This window comes from Aptenodytes patagonicus, chromosome Z (assembly GCF_965638725.1).
Source record: "Aptenodytes patagonicus chromosome Z, bAptPat1.pri.cur, whole genome shotgun sequence".
In the NCBI taxonomy this organism is placed as follows: Eukaryota; Metazoa; Chordata; class Aves; order Sphenisciformes; family Spheniscidae; genus Aptenodytes; species Aptenodytes patagonicus.
This window is the reverse complement of record NC_134982.1, coordinates 68,635,394-68,658,756: the sequence shown is the minus strand read 5'-3', so window position 1 is coordinate 68,658,756 and position 23,363 is coordinate 68,635,394. Positions and strand designations below refer to the sequence as shown.

General features: G+C 38.3%; 1 protein-coding gene across 2 annotated transcripts in view; it reads left to right on the top strand.

Annotated features, from left to right (window-relative positions):
- Positions 1 to 23,363, top strand: part of SNX24 (sorting nexin 24) — a 96,019-nt gene that overhangs the window by 39,617 nt on the left and 33,039 nt on the right. The window contains exons 2-3 of one of the 2 annotated variants that reach the window (XM_076361876.1): positions 8,039 to 8,122; positions 14,891 to 14,995. In XM_076361876.1, the coding sequence (XP_076217991.1) occupies positions 8,039 to 8,122; positions 14,891 to 14,995 (189 nt within the window). The remainder of the gene's footprint in view (positions 1 to 8,038; positions 8,123 to 14,890; positions 14,996 to 23,363) is intronic. The other variant, XM_076361877.1, reaches the window with a different exon arrangement.

The following is a 23,363-nucleotide window of genomic DNA, read 5'->3' as shown; positions in this document are numbered from 1 at the left end:
CTTTGACACCATTTGACATTTTTGTTTGTAAACAAAACATCTGTGCTTTGGAGGTCTTAGGTGGCCCAGGTGTTCTCCAGACAGCAAATACAAGTGCAAACAAAGTAACATGAACTTAAAGTTTCTAGAAAAAACTTCATCTTGTGTCTATCTTTTTGCAAAAAGGAGTTTATTGCAGCTAGTTAGCTGCAATATGGAGATACTTTCATTGTGGTTAGGAGCTGTGTCCTGCCTTGAGAAGTGAGAGGACTCTTTATAGACTCTCCAGATAAAATAGCAAAGGATTTTGTGACAAAATAGAGGAGTCCTTATATTTCATCAAACTTAGAATTCATGTTTGCTGTAAATATACTTTTGCCATCAGTTATTTTTTGCAATATTCAATTTTATCCTAATGTACTATTTCTATTGGAAAGTTCATCTTTTCCATATAAAGCCTCATGGGTGTTCTATTAGCTGAACACTTCCAATAAGAGACGTTGAGATGATCCAGATGGACAAATAGAGCAGAGCAGGCTAATTTTTTTGTCTGTGTAACTGTAGACATTAGCATGTGTTAGGAACTTTTTCCTTTTTCAGTAAAAGATCAACACATTTTTCCTTAAGTTTGATTCTAAGGAAGTTAGCCAAATAGGTGACCACAGTGACAAGATTTTAAAAGGGTGTCTTCTGTGTAACAGTTGTGCCCTGCAGAGCTAATAAAGAAAAATACCAAAAGCAAGTCAGATCTCGTAGCTTCTTGGTTTGGTTACAAATTAGATTTCCATAGTCAGTGTTTCGCTGGCAAGGGAGAGGTTTTTTAGCTTGGAAAGCCAAGCAAGTTATTTTTCAGGAAATGACCGAGAAGTTCCTATGGGATTTTATGAACCATGTGTTTGGAAAAGATTGGTTTAAAGAGAGTTGAAAAAATCAGAAAACTACTTACTCTTATATGTCAGCTACTCTTTCATTCAACAGTGACAGCTCCATAGAAGCCTCCCTCGAGCTTCCCATGTTGTAGGAATTACAAAACTGTCTGACTGGGTTGCAGTATGAATTGTTTTACTACCTCTTCCTCTAAACCCTAAGAAATATGACACTTCTTAAAGGCCACCTTCAGAAAGAATTCCCCCGAGTCCTATGCACACCTTTTGTATGTAATTCCTACCAACACTGTGCCATTTTATGAGTGGAGGAGGCCCATACTGCAAAAGAGAGTAGGAGAGGGAATATCCTTAATTATTTTGTAGTATTGGTGGGAAAGACAAACTGCATGCTGAAAGGTTCTCAAAGAGACTGTAGGCTGGTTTAGGTGGGTACTGGTACCAGTAACACTGCTAAGTGTTAATGAAGAGACAGCTTTTTCAGTAAATAAATGGCTGAAGGTTACATAAAATTAGTAAGGAGACATTTTAAGTAGGAGCCACGTTTATGAGAACATGTGCTTGTGATTGTTCTTAGGTACACATCTTTTTTTTTAGTAATGAATGTCCAAGTTAGATTGCAGTAACATGAGATTTAACAGAAGGAGTCAGTGAAACAACATCCTTGTCCTCTCATTGGGTTTATGTCACAATAGAAAATCTATTTATTGTATTATAAAAACAGTAAGGCTGCTTCTCCAGGCCAGGAGAGGTAACTGCTTCACACAGGCTGGAGCTGTTGGGAATATTCTCTGGAAATCCTGCAGTGAACGTTTCACTTCTCTGACATGGTCTTTCTCCTTCACAGACTCTGGACAAAGCAATGTCATAATTGCATAATGTCAAGCCTTGATTTCCATAGTTAATGAAACTATGTACTTTTTTCCTTGTGCTGTAACTTAATATTATACATTGTAATTGGGACTAAGTAAAACAGTCTGATTTCATATAACAGACATGACAGTGCTTGGGGTGGGGGAAAGGGGCTGTTTGTGGGTCCAACCCAACTTTCAACCTGACTTTAGGTAAGATAAGTGCATCTTGTAATGGATAGTGTAATGGATCTGAATCTTTTTGGGGCCCTTCAGTAAAAGTGAACACTTGTGTTGAGCAGAGCTGTACCAGTGGAAGTCGAAGCACAGGCACAACAAGCAGTTGCCCGGGTCAGCAGGAAGGTGGAGGTAGCTGTGGGCCCATTGCCTCCCTGTGAGGACTGGTGCTTCAAAAGTCTGCACTAGCTGAGCTGCCCGTCTGCAGCTCCTGCTTTCTGCCTGCTCTCGTGGCCATCAGGAAAAAAGGTTCAGTACATGTGAGGACTGCTACTAGGAAGGACGGATGACTCTCAGCTCTGTCCCTGTTCATCTTCCCCTCCAATACTCTGATTACTCTCAGTTTCTAATACCTAATCTTTCGCTTCTTTTCCTTTACTGCCTCTTACAGCCACGTTCATCCCTTCTTAGGGCCCCAGAAAAACCAAAAGGATCAAACTGAGCTCTTCAGGGCTGTTCTTCTTTCTTTACTGTGCCCCAACTTGTTTCCCAGTTCTGCAGCAGGAAGGGGGCCCTTTTCTTACAGGAAAACCATGCAGGAGCTTGTGTAGGGTGGGGAGAGCAATTGCTACAGGGAGGAGGCAAAGATGTGACTATAAGCAACCTACCTAAGAGGGTCTTAAGTCTCAGCAAGTGGGCATGGTGGGGGTAACACAAAGTCAACGGGTACAAGACAGGGGAGAACTAGAACTGAGGGGAATGTGGCTGGAGAGGAGGGAAAAAGGGAGATTTCCCTCGCCTCATGCCTCCGTGACCTATATCAGCCTGTCTCTGCACCCTTGAGCTGCCCTGTACCCACTGCAGAACTGAGTTTTGCTGCCCCCCCTTCCAAAGGATGAAGTCAGAATAAGTTAATTTGTTTTCATTTGGGGGATAGCGAGATTCAGTTTTATCAAGGCTGCTATGAAGTTTGAGTTGGCTCTGAATACCGTCCTCATCTCCGCCTCTGCTGTGGAGGGCATTCAGAAGTATGGAGCATTGCCATGAGGCACTTACAGCCCTGAGATACCAAATTGCTGCTGCAGCTACATGCAGCTCTGGTTACTGCCACCACCCAGCTGCTCTTAGTGATTCTGTGGACTATCATTTTCCCCCGGATCAGTTGGATGGGAATGGGTTTAAAGTCATCTTTTGATCTCTACTATATGCCATGGTCTTGTTCTAGTCCTAGTACAACTGAGACAGAAAATGTGCCATTGTCTGAACAATAATGAAACACTAAACACGTGGAAATCCTGTTAGTGTTTCATGAACCGTAGCTGTCATTTCATTTGCTCTGGAATTCCTTCCATATGGCCATGACAAAGGTTTAAGGTTGAGTTTCTTGACACTTTGAATGCATTAGCTATTCCTCAGACAAAAATCTGTCAAGCATACTGAAGCATCTAAAGGGATGTATTTATTTCTGTAAGTAATATATTAAATAGAATTAGTGTTGGTAAGTTTGGTCTTGAGAGAGAAAAGCACAGTACTAGAATTTTGTGGGGTTTTCTTTCCTGGTGAATGTTAGACAAATGTATCTGTTTTTTGTAAACTTCTCTTTTTCTGCTTCTGGTTTTTGTATCTCCTCATTCTAAACAAGGCTGCCCCAAATCTCTTTCTCAACTGTAATTTCTCAGAAGTTTATATACTTTGCAATTCATTTTTCCATGTATATACACAATATGATAGTATTAATTTACCATAATTATAAACTGTGTAGTTAATGTAGTTTCCATGCGTGAATATAAAAGTGCGACCTGTGTATTTCTTATGTAACAGAAAACCAAGCTGAGAAGTTACTATTCTCGTTAGTTTTCCTCCCTACTCCTGGTCGTGTCTGTCATTCTTGTCTGTGTTTTTTGTTAAACTGATCATTCTGGGTTTTTTGAAACAAGTTACTGGAGCTGTGTATTTTCGCATCAAATTATCAGATAAAAGATGTCCTTTTGTATTCAGTGTAAGCATTTGACATAGGTAAGAACTGAAGGAGGGCAATATCAGTGTTATTTACCACACAGTTCTTGATGTGCATTTACAACACTGGTGGGCTTACAGGAAGTCATGGGTGGTTCTTGTATGTCTTATTGGTTCCTATTTTCTTCCACTTGTGCTTTCTGTCTTGGAAATTCACAGTGATAGAGTACCAATTGTTTGCCCAGTTTGTCCAGTTCCTGCAGCAAGAAGAGAAATTTAAGTATTCTTGAAAATTGTGGAAAAGGATCATTCAGTTAGAGGTTTGCTAACGATCAGAAACGGATAAATTCAGGAAAATGGCAAAATTAGGCATACTTGCTAACAATAAAAAATGAAGAAAATGGTTTCCAAGATCTGAATATAATCCATATCATTGGAACAAAGTGGAGGCAAAGAAGAGAGACAAAAAAGGTTGTGGTTTGTTTTTTTTTTTTAAATCATATGTAAATCTGTTTTATAGTCAGACCTGAAAGTTTTTACTATCTTATTAATGGAAACTTTAGGAATTCTTCTTGAAGAGTTTCCTTCACAGGTTTGATGGTTATGAATTGCAGTGGCAGATCTGCAATTCTGCTAGGCAAAAGGTCGACATTATTCATACTGATACCAAATCCAAAGGTATTTGTCCTATACATCACTTATGTGGGTTAAGTTCTGTTGGAAGAATGCTTTTAATGGATAATGATCTTCTGGCTTTGTGCAAACATCGTTGATAACTGTTGTGGTAGTAACCAAGAAAGGTGAATCATTCCTAGTTTCAGAGTACTCGTAAAGAGTTTTCTAATTGGTGTCTTCATATCTATGGTCCCTTGTGTCCTAGTCAGGATGAACTGCAAATCTTTCAGTGCAGTGTAATTTCTGGTATTTCAATGACTATGGGGAAAGCATTTTACTTGTCTTATTCAGTGATTAATTGTTGCATTTTTCATTTAACTAACTGTCACTTATAAAAAGTCATATGTCTTTTCAGAGTTATCTGTTCATAGAACATGAACATTTTTACAAGAAAAGTAATTTCCTTGCAGTGTTGCACTTTTTCCCCCATAGTTCTTCCGTCTTTATTTTGGCACTTTCATCTATGTTCACCAGTTTCCTTACATTGTTTTTCTGTCAGGGCCTGCAATTGCTCAGTTAAATTTGTGTGAGATTTGTCTATAGCTATTTTGAATCCATGAAGAGATCCTCTCTCTCTCATAAGCTAATGTATCTTTCTGTCTTTCACACAAAGCCATGTCGTTACATGAAATAGTGGCACAGAAACTCACTTCTGTGCTTTTAGTTTGCTCTTGTGAATTGTGATCTGGTAAACAGTGAGGAGGCAAACCTGGAATTTATGCTGTCTAAATAAAGTCATTTAATAATTTGAAGTTCATAAGCACAATATGTGTTATTTCACTTACTTGCATTTCTGCTTTATAAGTTACTTTGTTAATCAATTTAATATTTAGGTTTACATTAAACAAAAACATTTACAGAATTTCCACTTATTTACCACAATTTGCTTTACATTTCTGAAATATAGGTGCCACAGTGAGTAGATTAGAAATGCCATTTGCAGGGTTTTGTTTTCAGACACTGATTTTCAACTTCATGCATAGCAGATCTATTGTTCAGCATTGCAAATTTTAGATGGCTACTAAAGCTGGATCCAAGGGCTCTGGACGGTAGGAGGCAAAGTTAAAGCCTCTATACTGGTACAAACAGTTGAGGGTGTAAAGGTAGGAGATTTGTGTTTTTGGAAGTGATGTCAGTATGCACAGGAAGCTGTGGTTCTCTCTTCTCACATCTTCTGTGAAAGTGACCGGCAAATATATTCTCTAGTGTCATCTTGTTAGCAAAAATTATGCAAACAGTAATTAAAACTTTGCTAAGATTAAAAAGGAGGCTGAATAAATGCTGCATGCTTTTTGGTGTTCTGAACCCATTTCTGTAATTCCTTAACCAGTGATGAAACACAGAACAAAATAGATACAGGCTTTGAAAAGAAGGTCTGCAGAGGGATTTATATTTCCTTTCTTCCCCATATTCCAACTATTCTCCTTTATGAAATGACAGGTTTATAGACTTCAGAGGGAAAGACGTTTCTCTGAAGCTGCGCATATATCACTAAAACCAAAATGGGACTGCACAAGCCAAGCCATGATTCACAAGAAAGTTACCTGTCAAGGGAGTGCTTATAGCTGAGGCTGGAGCCCCTTAGACTTCTCCAAATTGCTTGGCAAACCCTGTAGCCAACAAAAGTGCTAAACTAACAGTGAAGGAGAGGCTCTTAGCTGACTGAGGTGTAAGTGGGTGTTATGAGTTGCTCGTAATTGCTGGAGATTTACTATCAAGTTAATTCAAAACTGTTGCAACACCTTAACTAGTGACTCACGGTCACTTCTAACTTAACTAGTTTCATATTCTGTTATCCATTCTTCCCACCAAGGCATCCTTCAAACTCCTTCAATGCAGTGGCTTTCCTGTACAATCCAAAGCATTTTGTTCCTTGCAGAACTATTTCTTTCATACACTGTGTAGAATATAAGATGTAAATAATGCTTTCCTCTCATACAATTAGGATGTTAACTCTCAACTAAAGAAAAAAGCCTACATTGATTTTTCTTTCCATGTGATTCTCTTTACAACTCTGAACTTACAACATATTCTTAAGGGTGCCTTGGAGTTTTTTCACATGTAGAGGAAAATTGTTTAATAGCCAATAGCTGTTCTCCCAAAATAGTCTAAATGGGGGGGGGGGGGGAATCAATGCACCCAAATAAGGTCATCTGCTCACAGTGATTAGGACACAGAAATAGTCCTTTTCAAGAGGTAGAATGTAGCACAAGTTATTTTGATGGATTACAACGATCTGAACTAATTTTGGTAATGTAAACATTGGTGTGAAATCACTGCAGTCCCATCCATACTGCATTCAAACAAAGGTAGACACATTTCAGTCTGGATTAAATAAAATGCTGTCTGTTTCTAATGTGGTTTGGCTAGCCAGTGAAAACCATAGCATTTTGACCTGTTTGAAAGGCAGGTTCTAGTGGACAATGGAAAGTGTTTATCCAGCATGGTTTCCATACGTTTGCTCTGATCAATGCTAGCTGGGCATGTTGTGACAGAAACCCCTTTTTTCTGCATTCAGGCATAAACACTGTTTGCAAATTTATTTCAAAGAACTTTTTATTTGGCCTAATCTTGGGTCTTGATGTAATCATCTGTCCTGAACACCATATCTCATTGTCCTGGAAATAATTATTTCCAGCATTTTCTGAGCAAAACAGAAAACAAAGAACTCCTAGATAGACCAGGCACCTTTTCTGTATTGCTTTACTGCTGATCTTGTCTTCATTTAACAGACCATGTTTTCCTGAGTACTTCAAAATATTTCTCATCACTTGCCCTCAGAACTGACCCGGTGACCTGAGAATCAAGAAAATGTCATGTTAGTGACTACTAATTAGTGGATCCAGAGAGCTTCTTCTCCTGGCCTTTCAACCTTCCAGAGGCAGCAACAAAAGCTGTCACGTATCATACAAAGAAAACGAGCATTTGCCATGTTTGGTTGGGTTTTTTTTTTCCTAGGATGTAGATAGTAGCAGAAGCTCAATTGAGACTGCAGATGAATTTGTAGGTTAGGATGAAATTAACCTACGATACAGTGTTTGCATTTATTTCTCCTTTTCCATGCATAACATACTGCATCTGTTATCCAGTTCTTACTGAGCATGTGTGAGTGTGTTAGTATGCCGTATTGTAAGAGGGAAAAAGAATGAATTTTTATTTCTTTTCTCTCTTTTTTTTTTTTTTGTTCTTACCATCCTTTGTTTTAATCTTTTTTTTTAACTACTTCAAAATGTATTAAATATTTCTGAAAAGGAATATTTTAATGCTTAGCTTTTAATGTACAGTATACAGTCCAAGCTTAACTTGTCTTTTTGTATGTTTGTTGAACAAACTTGTTAACAGAAGATGCAGCCATACTTCCCATTAATCACTGTTGTACTTCTGTGCCTTGTGAGTTGTCATGGGTTTTTGGGACCACCTACTGGAATGACCGTGGTAAAATGTGCAGTCGCAGCCATGTTACAGAACTGTTTGTGCAAGTACATTAATCTCCTTTTTATTATTTATAATTTTCAGGTCTTTAAAATAGAGGTGCTAATGAGTGGAAGGAAACATTTTGTGGAGAAGAGGTATAGTGAATTCCATGCACTTCATAAAAAGGTAGTGATCTCTTTCTTTATAAGATGTAACTTTATTTTGGCTAAGTTGTGATGTTTTCTTCTCTCTTGAAATTGTTACTAAACATGGTTTATCTTAAATACATCTTGTGATGCATATCTCTGGAAATGAGTTCCCAACTAACTCAGTTTCTTCTCTGTTTTGTGGAAAGGGATGACGACTTCTCAGATGTTAACTCTCCTTTTATTTTTTATTTTTGTTTACATGCTGTATTGCTAAAATGCTGTCTGTAGTATGTTTTTTTTCTTCTTGTAAAATCACAAAGTAAGACACATTCCTATAGCAAATAAATACGGTTTTAGTTGTTATCCCATTAGGCAAATAATTTGTTAGTTCTATAAATTGTATTGCTAACCTGCTATATGTAAAGCTGAGGAAACAACTTGTATACACTAGGAAACTAGACGTGAAAAAGACCATCTCACTCCTCTGCTCTTCATACAATGAATGTGATATAAAATATCTGCTAAGCTTGTCTGCTGAATCATCTTACTGATATATAGAAGGGAATTCAGTACTTTCAAGGTTGGTTATCCACTAATTGTTCTTTAAATTGTTTTGATCATTGTTAAAGGAAAGGTATGATTTCTCCTCTCCAGGCTGAACTGGATGCTGCTATATAGTTGTGCAGCTGAAAGGCAAGTTTTACATTTTTTCTGCCTTATGGAGGCCAAGTATTGTGAAAGAGGATTCTGGGAAAGCATTACAGCCCATTGCCCACAGTGGGGCTGCAATGAAGAGCTTCAGTCTTTCGTTCCTAGGACTTGGGTCAACTGAACGTTTGTTGGTTTGTAGCTCTCAGTGGCAGTGGACTGTGTGCACACTCAACTGCTTTGACTGGTGCTGCTTGCCTTAAGGATGGAAAAGCTTCCTCTGCAAACAGCAGAGAAGAGCATGGGCATTTGCAGCTCTTGCCACTGCAGTGTCAGAGGAGCTTACCCACACCAGCATGTTTGCTGGTGGCCCTGAATCAGCTCAGGAATCATCTCATTCAGGGAAGAAGCATTATCCTTGTGGCAGAGAGGATGGATTTTGCCAGCCTTATATGGTGTATGGATATAAGCAAACTTGGGTCAACAAGAGGCAAGTATTGACCCATCTGTGTGTTGGCCCCCAAAAGTCCAAAGAACAAGAATATATTTTGTTTTACTGCACTGTAATTAAGATGTGCTAGTATTTCTTGCCTTTTTGCTTCTTGGCCCAGTTGTGGTATCAGCTGCCACTTTTTAATACTCATTTCCTTGTTTATTGTTTTAATTCAGATATGTCGCAGATATTTTCCCCCTTGTGTTCACATTGAATATGATACCACATGAGCGACAGTGTCAGAATCAGTAGTACAACTCGCTCACCCACCACCAAGCCTTGCAACACATGTGTGCTTCATTTTACACATGAGAATAATCCTGCAATTGAAAGTAAAGCAGGTGAGTATAGATAATAAAACTAAGTAAGTTAGGAAACATTAAGAGGGGAAAATCAGGATTTATATGCTTAAAACGCACCCTACCCAAGTAGACTGTCTCCTGTAGTTAGAATACGATAGGATAGGATAGAATATTTTCAATTGCAAGGGACCTACAATGATCATCTAGTCCAATTGCCTGACGCCTTCAGGGCTGACCAAAAGTTAAAGCATGTTATTAAGGGCATTATCCAAATGCCCCTTAAACACTGACAGGCTTGGGGCATCGACCACCTCTCTAGGAAGCCTGTTCCGGTGTTTGACCGCCCTCTTGGTAAAGAAATGCTTCCTAATGTCCAGTCTAAACCTCCCCTGATGCAGCTTTGAACCGTGCCCATGCATCCTGTCACAGGATCCCAGGGAGAAGAGCTCAGCACCTCCCTCTCCACTTCCCCCCCTCAGGAAGCTGTAGAGAGCAATGAGGTCGCCCCTCAGCCTCCTTTTCTCCAAACTGGACAAACCCAGCATCCTGAGCCGCTCCTCAGAGGACATTCCTTCCAGCCCTTCTACCAGCTTTGTTGCCCTCCTCTGGATGCATTCGAGTACCCTCACATTCTTTTTAAATTGTGGGGCCCAGAACTGCACACAGTGCTCAAGGTGAGGCTGCACCAACGCTGAATACAGCAGGATAATCACCTCTCTTGACCAGCTGGTTATTCTGTGTTTGATGCACCCCAGGATGCGGTTTGCCCTCTTGGCTGCCAGGGCACACTGCTGACTCGTATTGAGCCTGCTGTTGACCAGCACCCCCAGATCCCTTCCTGCAGGGCTGCTCTCCAGCCACTCCTCTCCCAATTTATATGTGCCTGGCATTACTCTGTCCTACGTGCAGGATCCGGCATTTGGACTTGTTAAACTTCATGCCATTAATCATTGCCCAATGCTCCAATCTATCTAGATCCCTCTGCAAGGCATCTTGTCCCTCAAGAGAGTCAACAGCACCTCCCAGTTTGGTATCATCAGCAGACATGCTAATGGTGCATTCAACTCCTGCATCCAGATTGTTCATAAAACTAATGGAACAGAACTGGCCCTAGAATTGAGCCCTGAGGAACACCGCTGGTGACCAGTCGCCAGCCACATGTAGCCCCATTCACTACAACCCTTTGAGCTCTGCCCTTCAGCCAGTTCTTTACCCAGCGCACCATGAACCTGCTCATCCCGCAGTTGGACAACTAGTCCAAAAGGATGCTGTGAGGGACAGTATCAAAATCCTTACTAAAATCCAGAAAAGCTACATCCACCGCCGTCCCTTTGTCCACTAGGTGGGTGACCTTATCATAGAAGGATATCAAATTAGTTAAACAGGACTTTTGTTTTGTGAACTCATGTTGACTGTGCCTGATGATTGCATTCTTCCTTAAATGCCTTTCAGTAGTACCCAGTATAATCTTCTCCATAATTTTTCCAGGCACTGAGGTTAGACTGACAGGTCTGTAGTTCCCTGGGTCTTCCCTCACACCCTTCTTGTAAATTGGAATAACATTGGCTAGCTTCCCATCAGTGGGGACCTCCCCAAACTCCCAAGACCTTTGGTAGATGATCAAGAGCAGTCTTGCCATAACATCCTCTAGCTCCTTCAGTACCCTGGGATGAATCCCATCAGGCCCCACAGACTTGTGAACATTCAGCTGATACAGCTGGTCCCTTACAATTTCAGTGTCCACAAATGGAAAGTCACTGTTCCCGCAGTTGTGGTCCTCCAACTCAGGGGACCGGGCAGCCCAAGGTCTATCAGTATTATTAAAGACTGAGGCAAAAAAAAGCATTGAATGCCTCCACTTTTTCTTTTTCCCTTTGTTGTTGTTTAATTTCACTGTAATTTCTGGAGTTGCACAATTACTCCACACAAAAGTCACAAATGACTGCAGTCTCGCTCTCAGATTTGTCTCCTTGTACAGTCCTTCCTCTGCAGTAACTCCCTTTGCAGAGATTTCTCCTTAGAACACCAGAAAAACCATAAATTATGGTCCCTTTCTCTCTCTACAGAAATAGCAGCAAAATAAACAAACCTGAAAAAACAGGTATTCTAACCAGACACTTTGCACCACTCTTCAATGTTTCATCTTACTCCTCTTCTGCTTGCTGTCTGTTTATATTACTCTGCAAACTTGAGAGTGACTTTTTCTTATTTGTTCCCTGTACAGATGCAAAGCACCCAACATATTTTGGCAACAGTGTACCTCTTTTCTTAAGTCTTACTTTTTGAAGTTGTAGTAAAATTTCAGTAAACATGGTTGAACAGCTCATGCTCTGAACCTTTCTTAGTGTTTTCAGTGTTACAGAAATCCTGGAGAAAGCATTCTCTGGTAATACAGTGTGTGGTTTCATTCTTCTCTCTGTTTTGTGTTATAGCAGAAAATCTCAACGCTCTTAAAAAAGCGGGGTGTGTATTTGAACAGTTTTTACTGGAGAAGAATATTTTGAACTTGTATCTCGATTGTTCTTTGTGAACAATTTGTTCACATCCCATGACACTATTTATACTGAGGTCCAGATACCAGTTTGCTTTCAGCATGCCAACAGGGTATTTATTTTTTGTTCCTCTCTTCCCCTTTAATTTAAAATGTAAGTTTCACTCTAAATTGCTGTGAGTACATGGCAATTGGAAAGGTATTTTTGGACTTACTGCATATTCAAGGTGCCCTTAGTGCTGGAGATGTCTGTAGTGAGCAGGAGAAACAAAGCTCCTGTAGGGAACAACCGTGGTAGAAAATGGGAATAGCGGCTGAAAGGGAGATTGTGCCTTTTGCCAGAGAAGGACATGCTCCACTGGCATTGTATAGAGGAAGGAGGACTCCATTGCTCATATAGGACATTATTCATTCATCAGAATGCCAGTTAATGTTTTGATTAATTTTGATAACTTTTTGTTTCTCTAAACAAAGCCATTTCCAAGAACATGGCTGGATTTGTCTCCTTCCTGGGTTCAATCTTTCGTACATTCCAGTTGTGTAAAAAAGTAGAGCCCCACTTCCTGTGCAGTCTGGCTGTAGTGGAAGTGGAAAAGGTTTAAAATCATTTCAAGACTGCCATGCTACACCAGGAGTACAAATTATTCCCTTGACAGAAAACATGCACTGCTGTTGGCTTTTTTGAAATAGTTTGCATAGGCCATTATACTTTAAGCTGGTTATGAACAACAAACTAGGCCTTTCAGGCTATGCACCATTCACATTACAGTATTGTATTCAAATCTGAACAAAAGTTCTATTATTTTCATATGGAGAGTTTTTCAGAAAGAATTAAATTCTCTATGTGTATAACAGTTAAAAATACAACCATTTATTTGTATTTATTCCCTAATTCCTTTTTATACTTTTTTTTTAAATATTGGTAGTTCTTTTTAAGCACCAGAATGCTACAAGGTGACAGTGTTACAACTGCTGCCACGAAATCTGTAAAAATCTTGTTCTATACATCTTGTTTTGCAAATTATTTATAATTTTAGAATAATTAGTGTACACTGTAAATCATACTGACTTTTCACACTTGGACAGATAATTCTTTACTTGAAAATTTGAGCCATCTTTTAGTCTTGCAGGAAGTAGAGACTACAGTATTTCAAATAGACATTAGGTCAGTGTTATGGATAAGAAGGTATTAGAGACAATAATTGTCCTCAGATAAATATTTCTTGTGTAGGGACAGGTCTGAAGCAATATAGCTAACACATACATAGATTTGCTTAATATTCTTTAACATTGTAATAATTATTTGTTGCAATATATTATTGGATTATTGTAAGCATAAGAAAATGGGCTTTTAATTCTTTGTACATCTGTATAGCATGTGCTTTATACCTACACACAGTACTTGTGCTTGCACATTTAAGCAATTGTTTATTGGATGCTTTATGTAACAGGGCCACAGAGCTCAAAAGGATTGTTAATCATCAGCTGAGGTACCAGCCACAGAGTATTTATCTTGTAAGCAGCTAGGCCTTGGTGGACGCTTGTATTGCTTCAGATTTGTCTCCCCTCATCTGGAGCATTCTCCTCATTTGTTACTCACCTGCAGGTGCTGTCATAGTTTGCAACAGCTGTTACCATAGCGTCTTCAACATTCTTGACCAATTTAGAGGAAAAAATGGGGCTTTATATTCTGGCTTTAAGATCAGTCAGTAAAAGTACATAGGTTTGGGGTTTTCTTTTGGTGGGTTGTTTTTCTCACTTCACATTTAATTGTTATTTAGCACTGTTAAGAAATGAGGAAGTTGCAAAATGTTTCCAGAGCAATTGAGGTTTCCTTGCTGCAGCTTCGTTACTTGTGATTGTAGAGACGTTGATATGTTGGCACTGCTTTTTCCTATAGTGACATCTCAGCAAGCTCAAAGATGAAATGTAAATTCTCAGTCTCCCACGGGTATGCATGTCAAAGTCAATTTTGAGTTTCTTTCCTTGCATTCCTTGCCTTGGATTTACTCAGAGGCAATATCCAACAGAAAGAATGTCTAATGTCACCTTCTATTAAAATGCAATGGAGTCTATTACAGTTCTTATTTTTGCTCTGTAGTTTGGAGGAAAACATTAATATTTTTTTGTTTTGGAAAATTTATGTTGCTCCAGCAAGAGGATTCTTAGTGTTGTCAGAATGTATGTTTGTGTCTATATGCACTCGTGTATGCATATACACATTTCCGTATATATCTGTAAAAGCTTTCCTGTGGGAATCTTTAGAGGAATAGTTATGGAGCTCTCTTGGAAATATATTCAGTGGCAATCTTGCTATTTCTCTGTATAAGATACTAAACACAACTATCAATCTGTTGGTGTAATGTGAGAGCACAGATATTTTGCTCTCTTGATTGCTAGCTCTCCAGAGAAATGGTTAGATATCCTCCCTGTGCTTCTCCCTCCTGTTCATAGTTGCCTAAATCTAGAGTTAGAAATCATTGCAGTGTTTTGTCACCGCACGTAGCAAGGTAATATCTGGGTTCGTCATGGTAACGTGAGGTATCATCCCAGGTTGACTAATGGGGAGCTCATTGCAAGTATTCTCATGTAGTTGTTGCTGTTTTGTTTTAAGGCTGTTAGTCACAAGAAATTGTTAGTAGGGTTCCTCTTCACTGTCCAGGGCAGCTAGACATGGAGATTTTTAACTGCAACCTGTAGGTATGAAGTCTGCTGTTATTTCATTGAGCTGGTGGTGAGTAACTTCATGCCTGTGCTGTTGTCCTTTGTGTGGTTATTTTATCTGTACTGCCTCACACCTAACATAACCGTGTTTACTTTAAAGGGACACTATTATACTTTCTTTCTGTCTGCATTTCTTTTCATTTGCAGCTCAAGAAGTTCATAAGAACTCCAGAGATCCCTTCAAAGCACGTGAGAAACTGGGTCCCCAAGGTTCTGGAGCAGCGACGGCAAGGCTTGGAGTTGTACTTGCAGGTGAGTCTCTTCTCAGCACTGTGAAAGTAAAAGTGGCATCCATTTGCAGCGTAGTAGTATCCAAAGCATTTGAAGATACAGCAGGTATGAAGTGGGGTGTTTTACTGATGGGCAATTTTAGAGGTGGGAAATGAGCTGGGTAGTTACCAGCAATTATGATTTCTGTTCACTTAGCATGACTAGCAGCTAGAAATCCAGACTGTTGCATTTTTTTCCTGCTTCTGGCAAAAGCTGCTGTCTGACTTTGGCAAACCTACTAGTACCTCATTTTCCGGTGCCTAAAGTGGGGACAATAATGTTATTCTTTCCAAAGTTGTTCTGACTGTACCAGTCAAGTGTTGCAGAAGAGATACAAGGAGGCTTTATTTAACTCACCTCCATTTAGACAGACTAGGGAAGAATCAGCTCATCAAACTCATATCCCTCTACTGTACATGTCTGTATCTGAATTGTTCATCTAGTTGAAATAGGCACCTGACATCCCATCGTCATCTCAGTCGGTTTGGAAACTTGCATTTAAAGTCTCAGATTCTTCCTATTTGGGTTCTGATTTTGCTACAGACTGTAAAAGAAGTCTTTGGGAATGACTCAGACACATACACATCTAAATATACCAGTGATAAATCCCAGCCTTTTTTAACAAACAGAATTTCTACTCTCACCTTGATTGCTTTAAAAATGCCCTGTGGTATAGTTTCACAGCCATTTCTCTGGTGACAAAGCCAGATTAAGGTGTTCCTCTAGACACGTCCCCAGTTCACTGCACCTTCAGCTGTACTGATGCAAGTGCTGTTTTATTGAAGGGGATCATAGAAATTATCTGAGTCAAAAGATAATTGTTTTGGGAGGAAGGCAAGAATGAGAGTATTCTATTTTTACTCAGTAGTAAAAATAGTAAAAATTTCAGAGATCTGATTTATGTCATCATCCACAGTTGCAGTGGCACAACTGGAAAAATGGTGAACTGCAACATAATGGACAGTGAGCTGCATTCATAGAAAATAGATGGTAACCTGCACCACTCAGGAACCTCCCTGATTCTCAGGAAGGTTTGTAAAAGAAAACTTCTTAAGGAGGAGAATAGAACTATAGTGTGACACGAGACAGTATTACTTCTGACATTAAACTTTCAAAAAGAAATTTGGAAATAAGGAGAAAAACACAGCTCAGATTTTGTTCTGAGATATAGGGAGCGTTTCAGGCAACATAGTTAATTTTTGTTTTTTAATATTTAGTTAGTATCGTTAAATTGAAAAATTTAATCCTTTTTTCCTTCTTGCTCTATAATAATTTATAGCATCTTTGGCATCTAAAAATTACATTTGTTGTGGGGGTGAAAAAACATTGCTGTTGGAGAGACTTTGGTTTTGAAAACGAATAGGGCCTTTTTGGTTTTGATGGCTGTCAGCACAGCTTGCTCCATCGTCAGTATATTTTTCTCTTACAGCCATTTGCTGTGAATTTTGTATTTTTTTCTGATTTTCATACAACTATCTTTTGGAGAATATCGCTACTAAGGCACATGTACCGATTTCTCTTATGACGTTAATTTTGTTAAAAAGATATAGGGGTAAATTGGTTAGCACTTTTTAATTGCCGATAAACTTTAAAAGAACATCTCCCCCTGCTGGAAGAGTTAGTCAACTCTTGTTCTCGTACAGTCTTGTACATTTAATTAACTTTTTCCCTCTTCTGTCACCATTGGCTATCATAGGAACATGCAATGGTTTAGGTTAGAAGGGACTGCTGGATGTCATCTGATTAAAACATGACAAGCCTCTAAGTTATATCCATACTAATGTGCATACTAAATTAAAACAAGAACAAAAATCATTAATATTCTTGTCAAAGTCATTAATTTCTGTTTCTGCTAACAGAAAGCATAACTAATCATCAGTAAAATTTTGACTTTTAAAATAATGAGAGCCTTATTTTAGACAATTAAAAGTTCATATTAAGGCACTTCAGCTATCAGAAGGTTTTTAATAGTGGCAAGCATTTCCAAGACACAGTGTAGGAACGTGCTACAATTTCAGAAGACATGATCAGTTTTTAATTTAACACCATGTATATAAAATATTGCAAACATATTTTCAGATGATACTAATGAGAGTTAATCTGTAACAGCAGTTTGGCTACTACCATCACTAGTCAGTGGTGGTACTAGTAGCCAGACATTTGTGCAGCTGGCAAACTATTATGGAGCCATGGTAGTCATTAACTGTTTTTCCAAAACCAGCCAGAATCTTATGCAGAGATTGAGCATTTACACAGATGTTACATTCAAATAATTTGTTTTATGCAATACATATTCATTTCTCATTATTGCACTTTGCACCTTGAAAACCTGTACAGGCAAGAAGTAATATGCCATGCAGATAGCAGTCAAATACAGACCTGTATCTGACATGGTCTAATCATATTGGCTTCTTAATATATTTTTAATTAAGTGGTCTTCTATAGTTAAATGCAGATAAAAATAATGATTTGAAATTAGAATAGTAGAATCAGTCTGTATCAAGTGGTAAAGAAAGCAAGAAGTTCCCCTGTCTGAGCCAGAAGGTGCTGCAGTTGCCAGTACCTTGTTACTTCTTTCACTTGTTTCTACTTTTTCATTATGAAACTGCTCTCTTAAATCCTTTCAGCACATGTTATTTGTTTCTTGGAGTGGATGGACAGGAGCTCAGAAACATTTTATTATATCTTTCTGAAGAACAGCAAAATTATGAATAAACCAAATGTTATTAAATTATGAGACACAAATAGTCATTTTCTTAAATTTATTAGTATCTACTGTCAGCTAATACTCATCAGATGGCTTATTTTTCTCTTGTTTTTGAAAGGTTGAGTGGGGATTTTTTCTTGTTATGATAGACCAATTTTCATGGAATTGTGAAAGGATAATTTATCTATATTATTTTTAAGTGACTTTCATATTTTACAAGTTTGGCCAGAATTACAACTTTTGTTTTTAATACTGTTGAACAATTGACTAGTAAGCACTAGTATGTGTAGTAATTCAGCTGCATGTATAGTAATAATACAGAGCTCGTGTGAATACCAAGAACAATCAACTGACTGACAAGAGGAAAGAAGGATTATGTTTAATTTATTAATGAGGAAACAGATGCAAAGATAAGTGAATGACAGAGTGTGGCCCCAAACATCCATGCAAATTAGTATGAAGCAATAAGCTATTGCTCCTCTGCTGATCCGTGGTAACTGCCTCTGTGCATGATCTTAACCTACAGCACACAGGACTTAAGCTGAGCTGGTTTAGTCTTCACTAAATAAGAAGTGCCTGTTACTGACAGTGGAAGAGGACTAAACCAGCTCTCATTACCTTGTGGTGGCTGTCACCTAAGAGTTACCATAAATCAATTAGTGTGTGATATAAATTCTGACTTAATAGTTACTTATTTGTATATCTGAGCTTGTAGCTTGTAATACAGCAGACATGAGAAACCAGGTGGTTTTGATTTAAAATTTGTAAAATAAATCATTGGATTACACGATCGCTGATAAAAACCTCTCTGATAGTAGTATTAGATTGCACAAAGATTTGAACTTAGCTATGATTTGTTTATGGTTACAAAATGTCTTGTCTTGATATGTTTTCTGAAGCATTTGGTGTTGAGAAAAGGTAGAAGATACAGATTTGAGGTAGCTGGTTGTGTAGAAAGCCTCTAATTTGAGAAGGGCTGCCAACTGGACCTGAGTTGAAAGTCTGTGACTCCTGATAGTATGTTTGTGAGCCTGGAGAAATATGTTTGCTTGAAAGTACCAGAAGGTAAAGGTAAGTGTGAAAGATGAAAGGGCAGACTGTTAATCATCATTGTAGCTTCTGGGCGGTGGGTGGTTGTTTGGTTTTTTTAATCCACTGTATAATCTTGGACTGACCATTTATCACAAAGCAATACAGAAATATGGTCTGTTTTGGAAGTGTATTTAAAGGAGATATACATCACTTGAAATGCTCCCTTTTGCACAATTATTGTTGTATATGAGTTCAATAAGTCATCTTCTGGATGGGCCAACTGAACAGGTAGTTGGGGTTTTGTTTTGGACACTGAAGACATTGTTGGGATTCCTAAGGGCATCACTGAGGGACCATATCTAACTGATTATCGAGGCAGCTGCAGCTGTGTTGTCAATCTGATCAGTATTTGTTACAAATAGATTTTATATGATGTGCTCTTGGAGGAGCAGTTTTTATGGAGCTTATTTCCAGTGAATTGGTAATGGGGAAGAATTTGATGTAGCCACCTGCTCTCTCCTGATTTGGAGTTAGGTCATATCCTTGTCCCAGTAAGCTGACACTGGATGTTATTGCCATCCAGTCTCTCTGCCCCAGGGACGTGCCCTTTGACAGGTCTGCCTTTTAAAGTTCAATGGAATAGATATTTTCAAACTCCCTTGGGCAGAAGAAATCTCATCATTTGCTGATATCATCAGTCCAACATAACAACAGGCATTGTTAACAGAATTCACTGTGAAGTGGCACCCACACCTCAGCATGAGACTGTGTAGCTGCTGCTAGTCTTCACTGAAATGATTTGGTTATGGAGAGAGATTTTGGAGGAGGCCCATATTTTTTATGAGCTTCAGGATACTAACTCATTTCTTGTGGTCTGGGCGACCTGAAGAAATTCTTCTTGTGACTGGCAAGACTCTAATATAAAACAGAGGGCTGTAAACCTTCTGAACTGCTCTGTATGTATGTAGGGTCTGTATGTACATATGTCTCTAACCAGAGTTAATATGTAGAGCTAATATTTCTCTCTCGGCTGAGGTCAAGAAAACATGCTTGCCTTTTATTTACTCTTGAACTTTTTACAAAGAGAACAGTCCTGATTCCTGGAGATAAGATTGGTTAAAGTGCTGCTTGGCTGTGAGACTTGAAGACTTCATGAACTTCAACATTCCAGCAGTTTCAGGAATCCAAATCTTCAAAATGAATTATGGAGTTTATGAAACTGGACTAGAGATTTGTTTTCCATTTAAGGAAATAATCTGGAGATCTGAGAAGCACTTTGACCTATATTTCAGTATTCTTCAAAATGCAATTCTCTTTAAAAATATTTTAACTACCAGTCCTTCCTGAAAAAGATAAATAAAACCATATCTGTTATGATTTTGCTCTTAAGAAAGTAGAATGCAATCCTATACTCCTTAGCTGTCTTAGTTTCCAGCAGGGTGGAGTTAGGAAAACAGTGGATGGAGTGATGGGTAATGTGTAGTTGCTTTATGAATAAGTTCATCAGAAATATAAAGGAGAAAATCACCCATTATTATATTGCTTTTTTTACTCTCTTTTTGGGGAACAGTTCAACAGCAGCTGCAAAAAAATGAAGACAAATGAGCTATTTGTGCAGTTAGTGACTACAGAAAGAAAACTATCTTTGAGAAAATTTGGCCCAAGGTGTCATTTCTTCATGGGCCATGATGATTTTCTTCAATTACTTCAATAAGTGTTGATACTAAATCCCTTGTGGTAAAGTTTAAATAAATAAATAAATAGCCTTTTCTGACTGGACATTGGGTATGAACAAATCAATAAATCTGGATGGAAGGATTAAATAACCTTCTCTAGCCTCAGAAAAAAACCCTCTGATTTTAGTCATCAATCCAAATTTGTATTCTAAAGCTTTTGAACTATCTTCTTTTAAGTTGATCTAGTTGTGTGCTGTTGCTTCATAAAAGTTTTAGATTAAGTTAAAAAAATTTATAAAATACTGAAAGGATCTTTTTGTTGATTTGGAAACTCTGTTGCAGAGTATTTCAGAGCTAATACAGCATTTCATATTGCAACTGAGGATAAGAATCTTCTGCTTTCTTTGAGTGTCAGTCATTGCCCCTTTTCACTATCATTCTGGGGAGTGAGATAATTTGATTTCTCAGGGCTTTTTATCTAATTGTGAAGAAAGAGTTTTCCATCACCTAGTGGGAAGTTTCATTAGTTCTTCACTGCTTAACTGATTCAATTTCTGTTGGCCTCTTGCTATTCTAACAAGGCAGAATGCGAACCCAGTCATTTATAACCTTGTCCTTGACTGGAGAGGTCTCTGCTCTAAGAAAAGCCATCTAGACTTCTGATGCCAGCCTGCAAGTACTCCACATCGTGCATTGGCTAGAGCTTTGCCTTTCAATAGCCGAATACTCCTCCTCTGTAATGGTAGCTGAAATACTGCTTCAGAGCTGTCTTGGCTGGAGTAGGATCAGAAAGTGGGGAAAACAAATCCTCGGTGATGCACAGGATTTTTCACTGTTTTCTCTTCTCTTTGTGGAGGAAAAAACGTCCCACAGTAGTAATAAAAAAAGTCAGCCTGAGCTCTGCTAGGCAGAACGAAAGTTAGGATTTCATATAAAGACAGGGAGATCTTGGTTTGTGGGTTGGCTGAAGCTGACACAGTTCTCTAGGATCAGAAGCAATCTGTAAGTGCTTTCTAAATGGAACAGTTCTTGGCATTCCATTATCAATATTAAAGAAGAAAAAAAATGTAATGTCTGTAGAGGCAGATGTTTTTGAACCAGTGCTGTTGGAGCTGTTTATAAATATTGAGATCTCTGTGTGTGAATATGTGCACTTTTATGAGACATTAGTTTGCTTTTGCCCAATAAAAATAAATCAAGTTGGTTACTATTTAATTCTGGAAATGTAATGGCAAAATGATCTTAGAACTATTCAATGATCGTTCAGCTATTCAAATTTTATTTCTGTGCAGTTCACATTCATCACATTTATCCACTCTGTCAATGTTAATATTCATCACAATTGTTCGTCCTTTATATTCTCAGAAATGCATTCTGTATCAAGCATTTAGTTATTCCTGTGTACCTGTGTGTCTTTGCCAAAGGGTGTTGTAAATGCAAAATTTTAAATTGGTTCAAGGGAAGACTGGAAAGGTTCATGGAAGAGCAGTTTATATTAAGCATAGAAGGTCCTCAAGCTGGAAATAACTTTCGAGGCTGCTAGAGTATTGAAGGAAAATGTCTCATATGTTAGTCTTGCTCATTTACACTCTTCCTTGGTATCCATTTGTAGCCATTTTTGGAGATAGGATACAGTGCTAAATGGACCTTTGGTCCGAACCATTAAGACCTTTCTTACATAGTCCTTAAAGTAATTAAACACATACTTGTGTTACAGCTTGTTAGTAGATTTGATTAAACATTAATGTGTTTCCATGAACTGAGCCCTGTATGTGTCATGAACACTATTCTTAAAAGAAAAAAGATTGAATCATATGATTGAGAAGACATGGTTGAATCATATTGGTATAATGAAAGAGGTATGCAGGTCAGATGCCACTGTGCAAAGCCTCTTGTAAAGGTTAATGCCTTTTAAGACCAAATGCTTTACACATGGGAGGTAATTGGCTGTATATTTAAAAGCTGAACTTGGAGGAAGAAATTTTAAGCTATAAAACTTTTGTGCAAAATGTGGGCCTATTTTTGTTCTTCTCCACCTTATTCTGTGCATGCCTGACCTGTGATTTTTTCCCCACTAGGCTTCTGTTTAACCATTCCCCATATCTGAGAGCAGGAGCTGGATAGTTTTCACTTTGACTTCCTTGGGTCATTCAGTAACTACCACAAAGATTTCTGCAGAGGCAATCCTTCCCTTTGCCCTGTGTACACATTTGCTGTTGGGATCTATTTCTAACTAATTTAAGACCAAATTGGCTTATTTGCAGAAAAAAAAAAAAATTCCCATCAAGTCCAGAACAGATTCTTATCTTCCTGATTGCTGTTTCTGGAAACCAGTTTTGTCTTAAATGCAGGTGAATACATTAGGAAGAATGAGTCTAGTGTTAGAAAGTTGCAAGTAAAAGTTGGATTCAGTGAAAAAAGACTTAACTGATGTTTTGCTGGAAAGTCTGTTGAATCACCCACATCTATTAATCACATTGAAAATTCTCTCCATTATCCAAAATTATTCAGTGTCTTCCTTCTCTAACTCCATTTAGTCTGCAGTAATCAAGGTTGAACTGTACCTGCAAGGAGCTCTAAAAGCAATGGTATGATAAGTATAAAAAGACAAAATGTTCTTTGTCCTCATTAAAGATTGTGAGCAGAGTGTTAAATAATATTAATGGCTGGGATTGTCAGTACTTAACAGTACTTTCCTAGTACAAGTGATTTTATTGATCGATACAGTCTCAATGTAACAGGGCAGATTATTCTACTGATTTTATCGAAACCTTAACTAAGTTTGTTAGTGTACCACATATCTTTAAATAGATCTAGATGATGATGTAGATTAAGAAAAGCAGACCACCATCCATCTTTTTTTGATCGGTTAATAACTTAAATCCATCATTGCTGCAACCAGCTCTTTTAAGATTCTGTTGTGCATACATGTTTC